At 37.3% G+C, this 23,036-nt stretch overlaps 1 protein-coding gene across 1 annotated transcript in view; it reads right to left on the minus strand.

Moving 5' to 3' along the window:
* DCC (DCC netrin 1 receptor) overlaps positions 1 to 23,036 on the minus strand; it is a 1,008,052-nt gene that overhangs the window by 646,224 nt on the left and 338,792 nt on the right. The window contains exon 2 of the mRNA XM_069467986.1: positions 3,180 to 3,500. Coding sequence (XP_069324087.1) covers positions 3,180 to 3,500 — 321 coding nt within the window. The remainder of the gene's footprint in view (positions 1 to 3,179; positions 3,501 to 23,036) is intronic.

A 23,036-nucleotide genomic window follows, 5' to 3' on the forward strand; every position in this document is an offset into this window, starting at 1 on the left:
TGCCAAACAGCATGGTAAGTGTTTAAAATGCTGTGAACAGCCTTATTGCCTTGAAATGATACAATCTAATATTAGATTGTAACTCAGTGACTGAATCTGTGAGCCTATCCTTGTACAGAATACTAAAGTCCAAGCCACTTTATTTTAATATCTCACAGAGAAGGAATCGTTCTTCACTTCAGCATTGAAAGATAGAACACGTAAAAGTGAAGCTAGATTGCAGGAAAACTGAAACTGCAACATATTAGGCCATTTTCATTAACAGTGCGTATGCAGCTGCCTCTCATAGTAAGGCATCAAAGTGCCAGCCAGATTCACTCCAATCTGCGGGACTACTGTGGTTATTGTGGACACCTGACAGGTGAGATCTGCAAGGCCAGAAATTTTCTAATGACAGAAGGTCAAGTTGTACCCTTTCCACTTCATTTGGAGCGTTCTGGGAAAGCAACTTTTGCCTAATCCACAGCACATATTCCACCGGCTCCTCTCAATCAATCATAATTAACTTTCAGTCCTCTCTATACTCTGTCCTCATCGATCAAATTTCATGTATCACTCTAAGGTCCAGGTAGCCTATAGCCTTGGTTTTCATGATCAGGAATGACCATCCTCGTTTTTACCTGGCACTGAGAGGCTTCCCAGGACATGAGACTTTGAAGTGCTAAATGCAGGTCAGTCCAGGGTAAACCAGAATTATCGGCCACTCTGCCGCCAGCTGAGGACCCTACCCACCAGGCCGTGTTTAATGGGGTGAAATCTAGCTTAACTGAAGATAAAAAAATCTGCCTGGGTCAGTTTAGGCTGCCATAACAAAGCAGTTGGGCTGCTATAAGGTGGCCTATGAACAACAGATGTTTATTTCTCACAGTTCTGGAGGCCGGAAGCCTGAGATCACAGTGCCAGCATGAGTGGTTTCTGGTGAGGGCCTTTCTGGGCTGCAGACCACCGACTTCATGTTCTATCCTCGCATGGTAGAAAGAGCGAGAGTGCTCTCTGAGGTCCCTTTTATAAGGGGACTAATCGCCTTCCTAAGGGCTCCACCCTCATGACCTCATCACCTCCCAAAGGCCCCACATCCTAATACCTTCCCATTGGGGCTTAGGATTTCAACATACAAATTTTGGAGGGACAAAACAGCCAGTCTACAAAAGAGTCCTTAGTGAGAAAAAGAAGCCACAAAAGAAGCTGGACCTGGGGACTGATTGGAAAACTATGAGATAAAATTCTTTATAGTACCACTGGACAAAATCTCCTCTTTCAGGTTACAATTTTCTGGAACCATCACTAGAAGAGTCTAGGGGGGAGTGGTAGTCCTGCCTGATTGTCCCAGTTGCTGTTACTGCTGAAAACTGAGTTCTCATTCTGATCAGTTTTCCAGGATGACACTATACAAATAAATGGGATCTAGAAAAAAAGAAATGAATAAACAGCCTACTTTGCGTGTATGTGTGTGTGTGTGTGTGTGTCTATGTGTGTGTGTCTGTGTGTGTGTGTGTGTTTAAAACAAAGAACTAAAGATTAAATTGAAAGTAGCCCTTCAAATCTGGTTACTCATTTGATAGGTTAAATTTATTTCAGGTTGGATCCATTTGCCTTGCTTTATGGTCCATACCAAAACTTAAAAAGATAAAATCACAGCCCACTTTTTAGTTAAGTTATTATAGAAACAAGTAAAAATCTGATTCTTCTTCCTGCAGGCTTAACATTGCAGGGGCCAACAGAAATAATGACAGCTGCCTTCTAACCAGAATAGTGGGGGGAAAATAGCGATATCATGGATTCCAGAATATTCAATTCTGTTTTGTCAGGGTCTACATGACTTCCGTGTATCCAGATAAAAAGGAAAACTGTTCATCTTGCCACACAGTTGTTGAGCCAACATGTTACCAAGCATCAAGACATTTGGAAGCACTAGTGGAAATTTTTATTTCTCACTTGAGATCTATATGTTGTAGGTCATGCCATTTATAATTAAAATAAACTTCACTGCTCTGAAGGCAAAATAAATTGACTCTGCAAAAGTTTGACATTAATGAAGTTATAAAATGAAATTAATTAGGAAATTATTTTTCTAATATTTTTCTATTGATGAAAATTCCTCCCTTAGACATAAGCATAAATTAACTTGAAACAGCCTTGTTTTTTAAAATCTCATAATGCTATGCTGGTGGTTGAGTTCTTCCTACTGTTTTCTAAGCTAATTTAAGGAGAAAAGACAGTCAAGACCATGAGGGAATAAACATGAATTTCTTTCCATCTTTCCTTTTTTTCTTAAAAATGTACATTTTTGGTAGGAATGTATATTAGTACAGCCATTACGGAAAACAGTATGGAGGTTCCTCATAAGACTAAACGTAGAATTACCATGTGATGCAGCAATACCACTTCTGGATATATATACAAAGGAATTGGAATTAGTGTGTGGAAGAGATATCTATACTCCCATGTTCACTACCGCATTATTCACAATAGCAAAAATATGGAATCAACCTAAATGACCATCAATGGATAAATGGATTAAAAAAATGTATATATATAAACACACACACATATATAATTGAATATTCTTCAACTATACTAAAAAGAAGACAATGCTGTTATCTGTGACAACATAGATGAATCTGGAGGATGTTAGACTAAGTGAAATAAGCCAGGCACTGACAGAAAAATACTGCATGATCTCACTCACATGTGGAGTCTAAAAATGTCAACCGCACAGAAGTAGAGAGCAGAATGGTGGTTACCAGAGGCTTGGGAGAGTGAGGTGGAGGGGATGGGGAGATGTCGGTCAAAGGGTACAGAGTTTTAGTTAGAAAGGAGAAATACACTTTTAAGATCTACCTCATAGCATGATAACCATAGTTAATAATAATGTAATGTATATTTCAAAATTGCTAAAAGAGTACATTTTAAATATTCCCATCAAAAAAAATGATAAGCATGTGAGGTAATAAATATGTTACTTAGCTTGATACAATCATCCTACAATGTATACATTTATCAAAACATGACACTGTATCCCATCAAAATATACAATTATTTGTCAATTAAACACTAAAAATTTTTAAAATCTACATTGTTTTTGCAAAGATTATTTTCTTACCCTCCCTTCCCCCCCAAAAAAGGAAAATGAAGAAGAGATGGAGAAGGAGGAGGAAGAGCAGGGAGAATCCACTGACCTGCTACTGCGACTTTTGCTGTCCGACTAATGATGGATCCAGAATCTCCTAAAGATGCCTCACATTGGTAAAGTCCTTCATCTGGTTTATGGTGTCTGGAATGAAATATGTTTTGTATCAACAGAGACCCATTCGACAATTGCTGCTTCCTTTCATCCATTCCCAAGGCTAGATGGATGCCATCTTTCTTCCACTTGATGACGGGGACTCCCTGGTCGGACTCAGCAGAGCAGTCGAGGAGGACGTTTCCTCCCCGCATGGTGACGGCATCAGAAGGCTCTGAGAGGAAGCGCAGTGCTGTGAAAGCTTTAATTTGGAAACCTGCAACAAGAGAGCACACGGAAATGTGTTCGCAGAGTCAAATAAATCTCAGGCTTAGATTTCCCTGTCTTTTCTTTATCAAACTTTCTCCGAAAAGCTAGGCGCTTTGAAAAATGTCCAAGAATAAAAGAAACTTAAAATCACGGATAAGTACCCAGCTGAGGTAAACAAAAGTAATGAAACAATTGGCTCCACAAGTCATGTTATGAGAAATTAAGAACTCATATAAATGTAGGCATGGCCATTACTACGTATCAGTCAGGATTTGAAAAATTGAGACAGAGAAAAGCTAATATTTTCCAAATAAAACTAGATATTTCAAAGTAGCAGTATTTAGTAATGTGGTATCTACAATTTAGGGGACTGTTTCTATCCCTTTATTCAGATTATGGTATTAATTTTTTTTAAATCTACTCAGAATTGCTTTTTATAAAAATAAAAATGAACTCTGAACAGTGTTAACAAAGTTATTTAGAATAAAAACTCAGGTGGGTCTTAAAATAGGTAATTCTCACTTGCAGAAGCAAGTCAATAAAACAGCTGCCTAAGATCACAAATCCCTGAAGTGTCTTAATTTTCATCCAAATGTTTCTCATGAGCCTGGAAATCTGAGTTGGATTTTTTTTCCCATAAACATAAATGAACATAAAGAATCAACAGGAGGAATAGAAAGGCATTTAAGAATCTTGAGGGGATGAAGCAAATATATTATAATTAAAGTACATTCTTTGAGGGGGGGGCTGGCAGTAGCATTTGATAGAGCATTTGGCTGTTAAAGAACTTGAAGAGGTCTTGAGGTGGGTTGTTCAGCCGCCCTAGCTCAGACAGGTGTATACCTAAGTCATTCATGTCAAATTACTTCCAATTTCATTTTGAATAATCTTTGGGGCTAGAGATTCTACAATATCCCTTGGTATCTTGTTTTCAATATTTAATCATTTTTAAGATTCTAACTGAATGTTCTTGCTGCCATTTAATCCCATTTTCTCTGGAACCACTTTGTGTGAAAATGCAGAACAGATGAACATTTTCTGATAAAAGCCCTTTCTTATTTGTAGAAGTATTTCATTTCTTCAAAATTACCCCCTAAATTATGTTTTAGCGTTCATTTTTCTCAGGACGGCAACCTCAACTTTGCAAGCTTTCTTATTTTTTTTTTATTTAATTTTTTTGTAATGGGAAGACTTTTAGTTGTACTTTGTAAAAACATTCCAGTTTTCTATCATTCAAAAGACATGCACCTAAATTGCATATAATCAATATTCTCATAAGGGATTAACCTATACTAGCCCCAACAGACAGAACTATTTCTAGTTTTTTCATTTTCCAGTGACGATAAAACAGATTAGCTTCTCACGTCATTGTTTCTCTCTGGTTTTATTTGCCTTGTTCCTGTATACTCAGTTTTTCTAAATCTCATGTTTGAAGTTTGTGACTTTGCTCAGTGAACTGTGTCACTCATTGACATACACTCATTCTATCCACCTTGGCCACTCACCCAAAAAAGGCATCTGGAACTTTGCTCAAATTAATGTAAATTGTAAAATAACAGTGGGCATTTAAGTCTACTCTAAGTGATACTGATAAAGATACCAAATGACACGAGCCTGGTACCCTCGTTGGCAAATATGCTCCTTTTCTCCACAGATCCTTTTTGTGTAGCCAACCTAATTATCGTACAGCCTGTTCTCCTAGTGGAAAGTATATTGGATTGGGAGTTAGGATATCTAGCCCTAGGTCGTGGCTTTATTACTCAAAGATCTGTGATTCAGACAGGTCTTTTAAGTCCTCAGAACCTCAGTTCCCTCATCTGCAAAAGGAGGAAGTTGAATTAGATGATCTTTAAATTCAACAACCAGTTTGAAAACTGTTAGAGCTAGAATGGGTTGAGGGTGTCCATCAAATGAACGCTGCTCTAAGCTGACTGAGAGGCCTCCCCTGTGTCTACATGATCTCTTCCTTTACCAGAAAAGAAAACCACACTGGGAACACCTGGCTTGAAAAACACTAAGGATGAAAAAGCAGAAAGAAGTCCTTGAATGTCAAGATACTTCACTAGAGTAATACCTACCATTTTCATACAAGTAGCATTAATAAGGTAGAAATAAATTTAGAATTCCAGAACAGGCAACTATATTAAAAAGCATTTATTGCTTTTTTGTTCTTCCCTGGGCCTATATTTTAAATACAACCTCATGCTGAGTACCTTATTTATGTCACAGAACACATAATACATTTAACACAGCTGTTTATGACAGTATGTTAATGAGCACATGTGCCCATTATCACAAATAAATAATCCACTTATTCTGAAACAGGGAGGTTATGACAGTTTTCAGTGCTGTGAATACATAGTTTGGCAAAGTTAAATGAAGATTAAATTTTCTTTAATAAAATTACCCTTGAGGTTTGCTGGCACTTTGAGCTTTTTGTATTCTTTATGACAATTAGATTTTGAATATATGGCTCTGGAATAAAGGCACTTCACTGCTTTTAAGTAACTTGCATTAGACTTAGTTTTTAGGAAAGATGGACCAAGCAAATGGAATCTATTGAGAAATAATAGATATGTCTCCAATGGGCCCCTTTTCAAAATTACAGGCTGCCTCTGACTCCCTTGTGAGGTATCTCTCGCACAGCCCTAAGAAATGTCCCATTATACATTACATTGGCTTCTATTTAGGTCCCCTCTCTCTTTCTCTTAGAGTACTAGTTCCTTTTGGAGAGATTTTGCCCACTGGTACAACCTACCTTAATATGAAATAATTTTATAAAGTTGTTTCATCCAAGAATCAATCAACTAGACTGATTTAATGCATGAGGAGATGAAGGTAGATGATAAAACAGAAGAAGACAAAAAAGAAGTAGAAATAACTTTGGAGCCTATGGCACAAAAATTGTGGTCTGGAATTCGGGCACTCAAGAGTTCCCTAAAAGTACAGATCTCCTGGGAACTGCATGAAAGAGGTCATGGCAAAACGATACAAGGATGTATTTGAGAGTCAAAACAAACTAAACTGCCTACTTAATGCTGCAGACCATTTTAAATTAGAATAACAATGGTGGGGATTTCATCCAGAAGAAAGCCTAATGAAGTTTGCTTGGTTTGGTTTCATTTTTAAGATGCCCAGTGGTCATTCTCTTGAACACTCAAATAGTTATATTTCCTACCCTTGCTTAATAAAGGAAACAATCCTTTTGGTCCTGATATAGAATTACTTAAGGCAATTATATTTTGGAGAAATAGACTTGAAAGTATCAAAATTCCATCCATTAAGAAACCTGTACATCTGAGTCTGTTAGCAGAGCTCACGATAAGAATGAGTTAGTCTCCAGCCCTCTCTCCCCGAAAATGTTGGCTTGGGAAGATTTCTAAATCTTCAGCTAAAAGTAGGCATAAAGCCATATATGCATTTAATTAATGGCTAGCTTTTCTCATCTGTGTTGGTCTGAGAAAAAGTAATTAAATGTCAGGTCAACATCAGAGGATCTCAATCTCTTCCTCCTCATTCTCCTCGTTGTCCTCCTCCTCCTCCTCCTTCTCTTCCTCCTGCTTTTTCTTCTGTAAAATGGTAGTTTGTAAGCAAACACCAACAAAACAAAACCTTCCATGTTTCCTAATGAGGATATAACAGAACGACTACTCTTGAGGGCTGACTCAAAGGAGAAATTTTATTATCTGTTTTAGTTGTATCAGAGGCAAATAAGCATCAGCAATTATACTGTCAAGGATATTTCAAGTTTAAATCAATTGAGTATCTAAAAATAGAAAAAACCTTTAATATATTTTAGAAACTCACCAAAATGATCAAATAGTAAAAATGTTTCTGTAAACTTAAGTCCCCTTGTGCTTTCTCTCCTTATCACATTCTTGTTAATTTCAAAGACCATTCAGTCACAGAGGCAGACTAACTTAAAATGGGGTTTTTAAGGTATGACATTTTATCTACAATATCAAACATTGTTAAGTGTGAAAAATAATTCCCCGTGGAGTCAGAAATCTCTTTCCAAGTCCAAACCGTAAAAGCTTCTGGTTAAGGCAATAGAAGCTCAAAATGAAATTTATGAAAAGTAGCACGGAAGTAAAAAAGAAGCTCCTGAAAGATTTTGAGATTAGAAAATGTCATACAAATCCCCATAGAATTTGCTATGCATAATTTTATTTCTTTCAAATTATACAAACTTTCACTTTAGGCTGCTTTGAGTTCCTGATGATCCCTGAATCCTCATAATCAACCCAGAAAACCATGATCACAATCATCTCTTTTTAGAAATATATGCTACCATATCTGCTTGTTTTTGTGTTAAGACAGATAAAGAGATCTCCATTGAAGGGACTTAAAATTATTTTATGGATGATGCAATATAATCTACTTTCAATTCATCAAACATCAATTACATGTGCAACTGTTAACTCTGATCTTTAGCCCTGGCAGAATCTTATAATACTTGTGAGGCTATGCAATGGAACAGGAGGTTTAAAAACAAAAACAAACAAACATGAATTAACAGGACCCATAACCATATGTGAACTTCACTGGGTTTAGCATATCAGAATATAAATTCTGAAACAGTGGTTCTCAAAGTACAGTGTCTAGACTAGCAACAGCAACATATCCTGGGAACTTGCTAGAAATGAACAATCATAAATGGAATCATGGCCACTAGACAGGACTCATAGGGTGGAAGGGAGATAGGGAGAGGTTGACGAAAGAATACAAAATTACAGCTATATAGGGGAATAAGTTCTAGCATTCAGTAGCACTGTATAGTGACTAAGTTCACAATAATTTATTGTAACTTTTCAAATAGCTGGAAAAAAGGATTTCCAATGTTTCCAACACAAACAAATGATAAATATTTGAGGTGATGGATATGCTAATTACCCCAATTAGATGATTACACATTGTGCACATGTACAGAAATACCACTCTGTACCCCCAAATGTGTACAATTATTATGTGTCAATTAAAAATAGAAAACAATTTTTAAAAAGAAATGCACAATCTCAGGCCCTGCCCCATACCTAGTCAATCAGCAACTATGGGAGAAGAGCCCAATAATCTATGCTTTAAGAGGTCATCCAGGGGAGTCTCGTGTTAACTAAAGCTTGAGAACTCTGCTTCACAACAGCTGGTGGTCTGAATTAGAGCAAAGGGGGTTCTCGTGTTCCTTGGACTTTCTTGTCATAATTTTTCCATATTTGGGGAATTTGTGCAATTTGGGTCTGTTATTTCTCTAAGTAAGGAGACAAAGTCATGGGGATGATGTAGATAATAATCAAACACCACTTTTAACACATGTTTTAGTATTGTTACACATTTCTCTTTGAAAGGCTGAAGAAAAGTAAGGAAAGCGACAAGAAAGATGGCTATTTCTTCTGATTATCTAGTCTTCCCTCTATTGGACTCAGGACTCTATCTGGGCCCCAAATGGCCTTATTTCACAAAGCAAAATAAAAATTCCAGGGTCAATTGGATGCTTAAAATGCTCCTTAGAATATTCTCAATTCTTCACACAAGGAGCTATAAGAAGATTTCAACAGCTATAATCGCTACAATCCTTGCCCAAGGAAGTTTTGGTTAATACAATATTCTTCATGATGCTTCCTTTCTTTTATTACATTTAAGCACCACAATTCAATTATAACCTTTAAAAATACTGGAACTCTAGACACTTACCTGGCTGACCTGCCCCTTAGTCATTTCGTCTGTCTGTAGATGGGCAAAACCACAATAATCATTTACTGTGCTACATCCTGAGAGTGTACTTTGTGTACTTCGTGATAATGTGAGACTTTCATTTCAGCTAGATCAGAGAGAGAAAGTATATGCTTATCAAAGGACCAGCACCAATGACCACTGGGTTTCTGTGAAGTATTGGTGTCTGAATTTTTTACTTTGATAAGGCATAGTAAAAATAATTGTCAGAAGAAATGATCCTGTCTTTAAAGATTATGTTCATTCCAGCCACTGCTAGAGACTAACCTATTTGGAAGCTATTTAACTTTAAGATAAATTTTTATTACTAAAAAATGCAAATCAGAAATGAATTAGGTTTTTTGGAATTTATTCCTGAATTTAAATAATGCAAAGGAAGACTGACCAGGAATGAAAATAGGTGCATTTTACTATGGGAATTTATTAAGGATCATTAAAATGTAGGGAAGCTATGGATGAAAATGCAAATTAAAAATTTAAAGGGAACAGTCAAAGTTCCTCCATCATTAGAGTTGCCAGATGGAGCAAATAAAAATTAAGGGCACAAGTTACGTTTGAATTTCATATAAAAAACAAATAATGTTTTAGTACAAACATGTCCTAAATACTTATGCTAAATAAATATTGCATAAGCCCTATTTATACTAAAATATTGTTATTTACCCCAAATTGAAATTTAACTGGGCATCCTGTATTCTATCTGGCAAGTCTATCTCCCCGGAAATTCCTTCTTGAGACCATCGCAACAGTAAGCAAATAGCACATGAGTTCATACTACCTCGCTCAATTGTCACGTATCTACAGAAAAGAGTGAACTCTTGGAAAGCTACCATGATTGAATCAGGAAAAGTGATTTTAGTGTCAGGACATTTGCTGACCTAGTACAATACCCCCAAATAATCCACGCACAAAGGGTGCTGAACTCGATTTGCTCTTGGCACCATGATTCTTCTTTTTCTCTTCCCTTTACAAGACAGAGAACAAAATTCGGAAACATAAATGCAAGGTCTGGAGCTCAAGAAGCAACTGCCCCTGCTGATATCTCTTGGTGAGCCCATGCAAAGTCTCCACATCAGACATTCTGAGCACATGGCATCTTGCACAAAGCAGAGGAAGCTTTGTAGAGATCTGAGGTTTTTAACGGGCAAGAAGTGTGTGCCCCAGGCAACTGTCTGAGTGTCCTCTGGCTAAATCCAATGTTAAAGAACAATGATGAAGGTCTAGCTGGAGTGGGGGGAGTAACTGCCTCATTCCTTTGCTGTTCCAAGAGCTAAATCTCCAAACCGCAGCTTGATTTGGCTGTGTGATACAGGGCAAACTGTAATGGAATTTGTTTTCAGCTCAACAGGTAACACATTCTGACATCTAGGTTATCATTCCCCAGGCCTCATGCAAAATTAACACTTAAAAGAGAAACTTTGATGTGTTGCTTAATCTGCCCTGGGTTGGAATCTTTTCCCCTTTCCATTTAGTAAAATGTAAACTAGCTTTCTCTTCTCTTCGGTTTTTCATCAGTCTTTCTCAAAGTAGGGAGAGGGATGGCACTTTATGAATGCAGAACTGTCAACACTAAGAAGGGTTCTTGAGAGTATTTAGAAAAAGTATGATTTAACGGGTGCCCAGTGCATGGGCAGAGCTCCAACTGGAAGGCAATCAAGTGGACAAGCATTTGGAGATGCCATTTATTATGGAGCAACCCATCAACTTTCAGTACCTTATTATTAACCAAGTTATCCATATTTACTGTGCACAAATAAGAAAATATAGACATAAAACAATATATGATATTAATTACCCACATCCCTGCTCACCTAGTGATAACCACTGTTAAAGTTTGTATTCATTTCCTTCCAAGAAATCATTCATTTCTTTATTAACAATGATTTGCTTTATTATCCATATGGTAGTGATCATATTTTACATCTAAATTTGAAACTTGTTATTGTAAGGATCCTTCTATACCCATTCTTAATTGTATTATTTTCCATTAGGTTTTATCAAAGGGCAAATGATTTGTGCTACATGCCATAGTTTTCACTCCCACTTGGAAAATTGCTTGCTTTTTAGTGGCACATTTATTGAAGCATTTTGTCAGTAAGCCTGTTAAATCTGAAATTTTACATTAGATAAAGGCCAAAGGGGAAGAAAAATGTGTTGACAAATTGCAATTGAAATAACGTACTTTTTAATATTATATTTGTTTTTACTGTAATGTTTAACAATGCAATGTAAAACAATCTTAATGTTTTAAAGATCTTACAAATACCCCCATTCCATTCATTGATCTATATAATATTTACTGAGCACCTACTGAGTCAGGCATTGCTCAAGGATGGGGAAAATTAGGTAAAAAACAAAGAGTCCAATAATTCCTATCCTTTTAGGTCTACATTTTGGTAGAGATATACAATAAAGAACTAACTGAGCAAATGTCAGAAGGGACTAAGTGCTATAAAGGAAAATAAAGAAGGAAAGAGAATAGAGTTGTGAGATATTGGAGAAGGCCTCTTGGAGAAGGATAAGACTTGAGCAAAGATCTGAAAATCGTGAGGAAAAATGTTGTCTTAGTCTGCTTGGGCTGCCATACAGAAATACTGTAGACTGAGAGTTTAACATATAGATTTATTTCTCATAGCTCTAGAAGATGGCAGGTCCAGGACCAAGGTGTCAACAAAATTGGTTTAATTCTAAGGCCTCCTTTCTTGGCTGGTAGGTGGCCACTAGCCAGCTGTGGGCTCACATAACCTCTTCTTTGCTTGTGGGGAGAGAGAGAGAGAGCTCTGGAATCTGTTTTTTCTTATAAGAACACTAATCCCATCATAGGGGGTTCTACCATTATGACTTCATCTAAACCTAAGTATGTCCCAAAGGTCCTATCTTCTATAATGATACATTATATTGGGGATTAGAGCTGCAACATATGAATTCTAGGGGGACAGACAAGACCATTCAGTCCATAGTAGACATGGAGCAGATATTCAGGAAAAGAACTCTGCAGGCAGAGGGTGCTAAGGCCCAGAGTTGGGAGTGTGATGAGCCCATCCCAGGAAGACCAGGGAAGCCTATGACTGGGTCAGACTGATCAATAAAGAGAGAGTTCCAGGAGGCAAGGTCCGAGAGGTCACAATGAGGCTATGTAGGCTCTAAGAGGCAAGTAAAAGTACTTTGCTTTAACTCTGACAAAGATGGAAACCTAGTGGAGAGTTTTGATCAAGAGAGCGAAAAGGTCCAACTTACGTTTTAAAGTAGTTCCCAACAGGGGAGTGATTTTTTTTTTCCCCATGAGACATTTGGCAATGTCTGAAGACATTTTTGGTTTTCACAACTGGAGTGCAGCTGGCATCTATGGGGTAGAGGCCAGAGATGTTGCAACACACCCTATAATGCACAGGACAGACCCTCACAAGAGCAAATTATCCAGCCCAAAACATCAGTAGTGCCGAGATTTGTCCAAGGTATTGCAGGGGAGGTGGTGAGAAATGGTCATATTCAGGACCCATTTTAAAGGTAGAGTCATTAGGGTTTTTGAGGGATTAGATGTGCGTTGTTCAAAAAAGAAAAAAAAAAAAAAAGAAGCCGCAGATGGCTGCAAGTAGATTAACAGAGCCATTTATGTGATTTGTATGAAAAAAAGAAGCCATTGTCAATTGCAAAAGAAAGCTCCCAGCACCACAGGTCAGTTAGACCTGAGTTCTTTGTGTGATCTGTCTCTCACTAGCATTTTAAGTGTGGACTACACCACTGGGAATCAATTCACTCATTAATAAAACAAGGAGATTGGACTAGATAACTTCTAGGTATCTTCAGCTCTAATATTATAAAATTCCATGAGTTCACACCTATTAATTTTGCTACTTACCAAAAAAATTACTCTCAAATTTAGGAGGAAATTTGTCATAGGAAGAGATTTGCTGTAATCACCCTGCAATCAGTTTATCACAGGCTGAAAGGAGACCACAAAGAACGTAGTTACTGAAGGTGCCAAGAGACCAACAACCTACCTCATTATCTATGAAATAGAGACTCTAATAGTCTAATCTTTTCTCTTAAAGATAAAGGACTGCAGAGGTCACTCGGCTGACAAAACTCGGCTGCTTTATTATGATTCATGAGAAATGAAGTATTCATCTTATGGAAACTCCTATTACAAATATGAAGGATTAATTCCATAAAGGTCTGACAGGTCCAGGGAAAACCTTAAAACTTCAGCAAATCTCATGGTTGACATTGTGGCATAATGTCTGATGTGGGGACCCATACTGATAAAATATTTGTGTTATAACGAGTCCAATTTTCTCAAAATGGAGGCCAAACAGTGGTTTTCATTAAAATGCTGTCATTCATTTTGTCGTGATATTTACTGTATCTTGTCTCAACAGAAAGGTGATATTTTCCTGCTTAGTCCATGAATGTCATCAAGAAGGAAAACCCACGATGATAACAGGAACATCAGCTTTGGAACTGAAAGCCAATGAGCTCTGAATTGCTCAGGAGCTCTGCATTTATTAAAAGACCCTGTCAAATAACTTGTTTTATTAGGTGGTGATTGAGGTTCAGTGGGAGATGACTTGGGGTGCAAGAATGAAGTATCTTGAATGGAACTGCTGAAAAAAAGTCTGCATGTGCCACGTGTATACATGATTTGTGTGAACTTCCAGGATAAAGGACCTATTTTTGTGTTTTCACCTGAAGGAAACTAAAAGATAAAGAAACATGCATATTTCTTACTTAAAAGGGTTTATTGCATGCAGGAGTTACTGTATGTCACTTCTAAAAATGTTCTAATGAGAGCCTTTCCTAGAATCTGGTGGTTAGCACTTTTGATCCATGGTACTAGCAGGTGGTGGCCAGTGCCCAAGGTATTCACTTGACTTCTGAGATGGTGTGACTTCCATTAATATCTTAGAACTAGTTATAAAGTTTAAGCCAAATAATGAATATGCATATCACGTTCCCATTTTACAAAATGAAAAAGTTAGACATAGGCCTATGTAGAGATAGAAAAAGTCTTCACTGAATATCAGTGACAGAGACTCAGCTCTTAGAAGTGATAACCTTTTATTGTCCCTCTCTTGTGGCTCTGATCCAACTATCACCTATCCTATTTTTGAGAATTTCTTCCTTATTTTACTGCAAACTCCAAGGGAACAGGAATGAATCATAGTTGTCAATCTCACTCAGCCCTTAGTAGCACTTCCCTATCTCAGAGGTATTTAATAAATACTTATTGAATAAGCAAACATGTATAGACAAAGACAAGAATGATTTGGGAAATATACTTAAATTGGTGAAAGCAAATCATACCCTAGGTGAAAAAAAGTTAGACCTCATTCTCCTAGGTTGGCTATAAATGACTGAGATTAATCAATACAGTCATGCACCACAAAATGACATTTTGGTCAATGACGGAAGATATATATACTATGCTGATACCATAATATTGGAGGTGAAAAATTTTTATTGCTTAATGACATCATAGTCATCACAATGTAGCATAACACATTACTCATCTCTCAGGTGACACTGTTGTAAACAAACCTACTGTGTTGCCAGTCATACAACCAAGTATAGCACATATAATTATGTATAGTACATAATACTTGATAATGATGATAAACCACTATGTTACTGGTTTATGTATTGAGTATACTTTTTACAGTTATTTTAGAGTATAATCCTTTTACTTATAAGATAAAAAAATTTTAAAACAAACAGCCTCAGGCAGGTCTTTGAGGAGAGATTCCAGAAGAAGGCATTGTTATCATCAGAGATGACAGCTCCATGCATGTTATTGTCCCTGAAGACCATCCAGTGGGACAAGAAGTGGATATGAAAGACAGTGATATTGATGATCCTGACCCTGTGTGGGCCTAGGGTAAGGTATGTGTTTATGTCTTAGTTTTTAACCAACATTTTAAAAAAGTAAAAACTAGTATTTTTTAAATAGAAAAAAAGCTTATAGAATAAGGGCATAAAGAAAATATTTTTGTATAGCTATATAATGTATGTTTTAAGCTGTGTTATTGCAAAAGAGTCAAAGAGTTAAAAAATTTAAAAATTTATAAAGTAAAAAAATTATAGTAAGCTAAGTTCAATTTATTACTGAAGAAAGAAAAAAAAATTGTAAATTTAGTATAGCCTAAGTGTACAGTTTTTATAAAGTCCATAATAATGTACAGTAATGTCCCAGGCCTTCACATTCACTCACCCCTCACTCACTGACTCACCCAGAGCCACTTCCAGTCCTGGAGGCTCCAGTCATGGTAAGTGCCCTATACATACGTACCATTTTTTATTTGTATACCATATTTTTATTGGACCTTTTCTATGTTTAGATATACAAATATTTACCATGGTGTTACAATTGCCTAAGTATTCAGTATGGTAACATGCTGTACAGGTTTGTAGCCCAGAAGCAATAGGCTTTACCATATAACCTAGGTGCACAGTAGGCTGTAATATCTAAGTGTGTGTAAGTATACTCTGTGATGTTCACATACGCCAAATTTGCCTAATGACACATTTCTCAGAACATATCCCCATCACTAAGTAACACATGCTGTATTGCTGTCAGTGTAAGAATGAAGATTATCAGTATCTATATTGATAACATTTCCATGCATATTCTGTGATGGTCTTTGAAAAGCAGGCTGTCTTTGAAAAGTTTCTAGAAACATTTTCTATAAAGTAAATTTATTTTGGCTTTAATAAATTTAATTTTTCCTGGACCAAGAGGCTAAATGGAAAATAGTATATAGACACTTATATGACCATTTAAAAAGACAGCCGTTTCAAAATGTGTAAACCATTATTACAAAAACAGGCAGAGGGCCCTCCCTTGGGTTGCAATCTGTCAACCTCTGTTCTCGGGAGATGGTCCTGCTGATTCACAGTGAGGGGAGTCAAAGCTTGGAGCTGCCATCTCATGTTAAGCTCTCCTGGACGCCTCATTCCTGTTGGTAATGGATTTACCATTTACGAGAGCTTTAACAGAAACATTTGCTCTTTAGGCTGTGCATACAGGTGAAGTTCTTCGCTATATTTATTCATTCATTCACACATATTCCTAAACACTATTAAATGCCTATTAGCTCCCCATCTTCCTCATTCCCTCCAACAGTCCTCCAGTCCAGGCCACAGATCCTTCATTCCATCCCCTCCTCCTTCTCCCTCCCCTCGCCCCCTCTGGATATGCCCACCTCGCCCAATACCCCTACTGCCTGCTCTACCTATTCTAGAGGTTTCACAGAGAGTGGCCCAGGAATTCTGTGAAAAATGTATTCTAGTTACTAATGATATAGAAAACGCAAGCTATTTTCATAGCACCATTTCCTAAAAAGCCCCAAAGAATGGGAAAATGGTCTTATAACTGTGTTCTCTATCTTATACGAAAAAATACTCAAGACGCAGGAGAGAGCTATTTCTTCTGTTTTCTTATTGAAAGCAAAGCAGCACAGTCTAGCCCACTCTGCCGTGACACAGTAGAGTTTTAGGGAACTTGTAGTCCTAGAGACCTAAGGAATTGTTTTCCTATCACAGATGGTGCCTTGTGGGAGCCTGAAGTTGTTTAGCCACTTTTTGCCATTCCTGGGTAAGCTTCTATCCAGCTGTGTTTCATGAATTTATCTTATTTGATCTTCAACAAATTCCTTTCACATTGTTTTCTAATTTAAAAAAAAAAAAATCAGTAAGACTCAAAGCAAAGATATTATCTCATGAGCTACCACTTAGGAATAGTAAAAGCCTAAAATTTATCTAAATAATAAACAGCAGGTCCCCTTGAATGATAGAAACTGTAATTCCATTGAGGGGTCCAAGTGTTATCATAAAACACTCAGAACTAAATTTATACACACTTTACAGATGAAAAGCAAAACCAAGAACAGAAAATGTGCTGAGTTTACTGAGTATAATGTACAGGTCTCCATCTCAAATTGCGGCTCCCCATAATTCATCAACTGGAGGCATTTTCCCCGGTTATGTGTGACCCCAAACAAAAGCACCCACTTCCTCTATTGTTCTGCCCACTTATGGGCTCTCTCCTAATACGTATAACTCTCTTAACCTCATATTACCTCAACATCAGAGAAGCCAGGGACTTAATACCGTAAGAACATAAAAGGGGGTGGATCACTTTTTCTTACATAGTATCTTGATTTGTATAACAGGTACAAGGATTGTAATTTTAAAGGCCATAATTTGTGCACAGTTTAAATAATATTAGCCAAACCTGTTATTGTCTTTTTAACATAATTAAATAAATAAAATTTTCTCTTTCTTTCCCATTTCTTTTTCTCTTCAGTTAGAAAAACAGCATGAAAAATATGCCCTTGCTCTTGCATAGCCAGGGGAATGAATCATATAGACACGAAAAGAACTGATAATGATCAAATTCAGTTACATACAGGAAGATCCATTCTCTTGTGCAAAGGGTGGTCTGGGGTGAGGATGGGAGTTACCCACCGTCCTAAATCATGGGTCAGGGTTACATGAAGATTTGTTGGAGGTTTGCATTATAACTTAAAACACTGCTTGATCTTTCTCTGTTCATTTGCTCTTACATTTATAGTAACTTAGAGGGATTCAGAGTTTACGTGGCAGCCTCTTTTGATCCTATTGATCAGGGAAAGATTGTTCACTTTATTTTTCAGGTAGGCTCAGAGAGGTTAACTGTCATGACAAGGTCACACAGCTCAGAAGGGCATCTAGTAATAAAATCTAGATTTGTCTCAATTCTAGTCTAGAATTAATTCTATATCACCTTCCCGCCTATTTATTTCCTTTCCTTTTCTCACACTGTTTAAAAAACAGACTACATCAACAAAGAAGTAGGGTCAAACCAGCACAGAAGTGGAATAAACACAAACACACAATATTAATTGAAATATTAGCTATTGTGATTCTGGAAAATCCACCATGCAACGTTTGAGAACTGAAATCTCTTTGTCATGTAAATATATACTCTGGGAGAAGAGGCAAAGTGGATGATTCTATAATACCCAAAATAATTTGGAATAAAATGACTTATCGGACTACTGATCTTGGCAACCAGTTAGCCCCGGAAGGATGAGCCCAGGGTTAATAGTGAGGATTGACAGCAGAGGGTAAGGGGAATGCCGGAACAGGGAGCCTGGGAAGACAGTCGCTTTGTGCTTCCAGCAACCAATCAGAAGCCTCCAAGAGTGTCTACCACAGGGGTGGCGGAGAGAAACATCTCCAGAATGCTGGAGGAGCAATACAGAACTAAAGAACCTTTACTCAACTTCATTTTTTTTCCCCTCAGGGCTATACATGAATCAAAAAATCTTGGATTTACCCCAGGTCATGAAATCTATGAAGAAAGAAGGCATTTGATCATCAGAAGTGGCCCACAAAATGTGTACTGATCGGCCACATACATTTACACTCTATTTACTACCCTCAAAGTTAAGAACTACACTTCAACTTTTGTTTAAATCCTTTTCCCTGTTTGCATTTAGCAGGGATGAACACACAATAGATAATAATAATAATAAAAGTATTGAGTGGTGTTAGTCTCAGGAAAGGAAACTATCTTGCCATTCTTAGCATAGTCAACAGAACCACAGGGGGAAAAACGAAAGGGAATGAACATTCTGAGCTTCCTTTAATAACTACTTTTCATTGGGTCCAAAGTTTGGTTCAGTAGCTGAAGGCCTCAAGCTGGAAACCTTTACTCATGGGCATGCAGGACCAGGGAGCTCATAACTAGACTTTGCAGATTAAAGGCATTCACGGATGCCCACCGGATGCAAGATGTCACCATCTCTGATACATAAAGTCAGTCGCACAGCTGGCCAAGGTTTTAAAAGCAACTTTTTGATGAGACTGCTGTTGAGCATCAGTATGTCAATCATTTTTTGCCAATAATGTAAGATAACATAATATGTAACCAAAAATGTACATGATATAAGGACAGGCTAATTACGACACTGTGCATTTTGCTTTTGACTAATTTCAAGCTAATCACAAGAGTGATCACTAGGATAATCACACAATTTACCATACAAATCAGACACTTCTGAGACTGAAAGGGGATTCAATTTATAATTAAGATAGGACCATAGGTATAAACTGGAATTGCTCTAGGCAACCTGGGAGGCATGGTTTCCTACCTATCATTATTTTAAAGATGATATTGATGCTTATAATTACATTTTTTTGAAATCCATTTATTTTTATCTGATAGTGAAAAATATTGTTAGGCACTAGAAACATTCAGAATTAATGATATTGACATATGGCATATACATTTTTATTTCTAAAATGTATAATATGCTCTCATACATCTAAGTTTTTAGTTAAACTTGAATTAAAGAAAATTACACCTCATTGTCATCTAAACGTGGGTGACTCATTAATGGAAACTTCTTTGGGTGCAGATAAAAGGCCAATGCTTATTGGAATACCTCCGGGCAGTGACTGGAAAGGGCTGCCTGCACTCTGATCACACCGGCATGTATCTGGAAATGAACTGAAACCAAATGACCAAAAATGTGATGGGTCTGCATGGAGGGGACTGTAGACCAAAAGTATTGACCTCCTTGTCAATCTGCAAAGTGACTGTAAAAAACAAGGCATGAATCATGGTAGAAAAGACTGCAGCCACTTAGATGCTATTAACTCCACCGGCCTTGACCATGAGGAATAATGGCAGAATGAGGCATGGAAGTTGGGTTCACAGGGGAGAACCCTGCCTCATCACATTTAGTGACTCACAGGTCTATGCCCTTTTGCTTAATAGTGGTGGGTTCAATGCTTTAACACAGATAAATGTGTTCAGACAACCTTCCCAGTCAATGCTGACATCAGCAAGCAATAGTTTAACGTGGCCATAGCTACAAGCAGGGGAAACTTACAGAAGATTGACTTGGCATTTTTGATTAAATCAATTACTAATTCACATACAACACTCTTAAAAAATTTACATGGCATAATGGATCCTCAATTGACCACATCACGACAGCATGAAAGTAACTACTAGATAAACATTAATTACATTTTTGAGCTTTTTCATATATAGGAGGGAAGAACAATTGAACTAATACTTCAACCTATTACATGATTTAATTTGCAACTACCTGATGAAATTATTATTATGTTGATTTTAGAGAGGAGGAAATCCAGGCTGAAGTCTATGACATATTATAATTTGCCCAATGGATGAGTTTGAATCTGAAATAATATCTTTGCCTCCAAACTCTATTTCTATCAGATTTATTTCTCTATATCAGAGGTCTGCAAAATTTTTTCTGCAAAGGGCCAGATAGTAACTATTTTTAGTTTAGTGGATGTACTACTCAATTCTGCTATTGTAGCAGAGAAGCAGCCACAGACAGTACGAAGAGAAATGGCATAACCACAAATTCCCACCCCGCCTCCTGCTCTGAAATAATCATCAGAAATGAAAGCAAATAAATAAACTGACATACCGTTACTAATAGTTGTGAATATCTTACACTGATTCCCCTGTAATAGCTCCAGTGAATAAATCCTGCATAAAAGACAATTCATGCTTATTTTGGCATCCTCTACTTTTTTTTTAAATCCCTTCTTTTTTTTTTTTTTTTCCTTTCTTTTTTTTCTTTTTGGAGACAAAGTCTCACTCTGTTGCCCAGGCTGGAGTGCCGTGGCATCAGCCTAGCTCACAGCAACCTCAAACTCCTGGGCTAAAGTGACCCTTCTGCCTTGGCCTTCCAAGTAGCTGGGACTACATGCCTGGCTAATTTTTTTTCTATATATTTTTAGTTGTCCAGCTAATGTATTTCTATTTTTAGTAGAGACAGGGTCTCACTCTTGCTCAGGCTGGTCTCGAACTCCTTACCTCAAGCGATTCTCTCACCTCAGCCTCCCAGAGTGCTAGGATTACAAGCTTGAGCCACCATGCCCGGCCCCCTTCTTTCTGATTATCTGGTGACTTCTACTGACATTAGGGTTCTTCCATACAGGCCTGCCCCACCTGGCTGAATCTTACATACTAAACACTTGTTTCTTCTGCTTCCCATTTTTAAAACCTATTCAAAATAGTGTCATCTAGTATGTGTGTGTGTGTGTGTGTGTGTGTGTGAAGTCACTAACCTTTACCCATGTTAAGTTATGATTAGCTAAAACAACTTCATAGGGCAACCTCAAGAGTGACAGCAGTCTAGTAGAGGCTAGACTCAGCACCCATTTATTGCATCTCTATGCTAGATATTGGAAGTGGGCATGTTTCTAAATTAGCCATGTCTATCTAAATCCATAAAAGGAGTTAGGCTTTAGTAATTCCACTCCTAAGGTGCTAGCTCAAGAAAATAATTCAATGGAATAAAAATTACTCTATATACCAAAAAATGCTTGTTAAAATACTTGATATCACAGCAAATCAAGATAAATAGGAGCAAATTGATTGATATTCGGGAAATAGATAAGTAAATCACAGAGCATAGATATATCGATATATTAGGAAAAATCAAAATTGTCACTGTAAAGACCAGAAAGAAACATGCAATAATAAGCAAAAAATTACAGATGAGTGGATTTGTTTGGCGGTAAAATTTCCTTCCTGATACTCCTTAAATAATGTCATGAATTCAACCACTGGTTGCATATGGAAAAACACTCTGAAAGAACACCATAAAGAATATTCCTATGTGGTTCTAATGCATTATGTCTATGCATAAATGCTTCTATATGTAAAGAGAAACTAGTTTCTGGCTTCCCTGTCCTAAACTCTTTCACTACAGAGGAAGACATGTGGACTGTGAAAACCACCGTATGGACAAGGTCTCTGTCATATGACTGAATTTCCTTTTTGTAACTGTTAACGACACCACCCCTGAAATGCAGCCATGCGACAGCACTTTGCTTTTGTGCATTTTTCCCTTTCATTTTGAAGCCTGCTCCCTCATTCCTCAGAGGCCGGTTAGCAATGCAATAAATTAATTTGTACTTTGGAGTGAACTCTTTAATCCTTTTTGTTCTCTCACCTCCCAATCAAACACATACTCTCACATTTGCATGTATTAACATAATGAAACATTAATTACGCAGTGTCTAGGATAGGACAAGCAAAGCGCTTCAATCAATCTCAATAACTCGCATCAGGAAGGTGAAAAACGCTGCCTGGCCTTATCAGGAGCACATAATAGACACAAACACAGGCTCGGTGCCTGTTGTGGGTGTGATTTATAACCAACATCTGAAAACAAAAAGCAGAAAATTATAAGGAGACGAATCAATAACAATTATCTTAATGATAGATGGACAAATTTTATTCTTTTATTGGGTGGTATTGTCAGTCTAGTGGTTTGTTTGCAACAGGGGATAAAGATTAAGCAGACTGCTCTAGAAAACCAGTGGTGTCTGAAAATGCCTTATTCCTGGGGTGCTGTGTGTTATCTGATTTCCCTCAAGTAATTGTGAGCATTCTTTGGAACCAGAGAAGCTAACTTCCAACGTCTCACCCACAGCCTCTTTGTGAGGCCTAGGTAAAGTCTCCTAACCTTTCTAGATTCTGGTTTGTCTTCCTGGTCTCCCCCCACATATTAAAAGTTCATCTCCTTTAGAACGTCTGATTTTGGCCAGTGTCAGCCCGCATGGCCATGCTGTGCTTACTACAGCCAACATCAGGTTCCAACTGTGGCTGACAAGTGCCAGTTGCTCATAAATGGGTACACAAGATTATGTTTGAAACCTAGAACTTACAAACGTCTACACTATTTCACATACTTTGCAAGACTTTTTTGCAAATAATAACCATGTTGACATATGGGTATTTGGGTCCATAAAAGCCCATTTCTTGTGAGACTTCTTCTTA

Source organism: Eulemur rufifrons, chromosome 5, assembly GCF_041146395.1.
Source record: "Eulemur rufifrons isolate Redbay chromosome 5, OSU_ERuf_1, whole genome shotgun sequence".
Taxonomy (NCBI): Eukaryota; Metazoa; Chordata; class Mammalia; order Primates; family Lemuridae; genus Eulemur; species Eulemur rufifrons.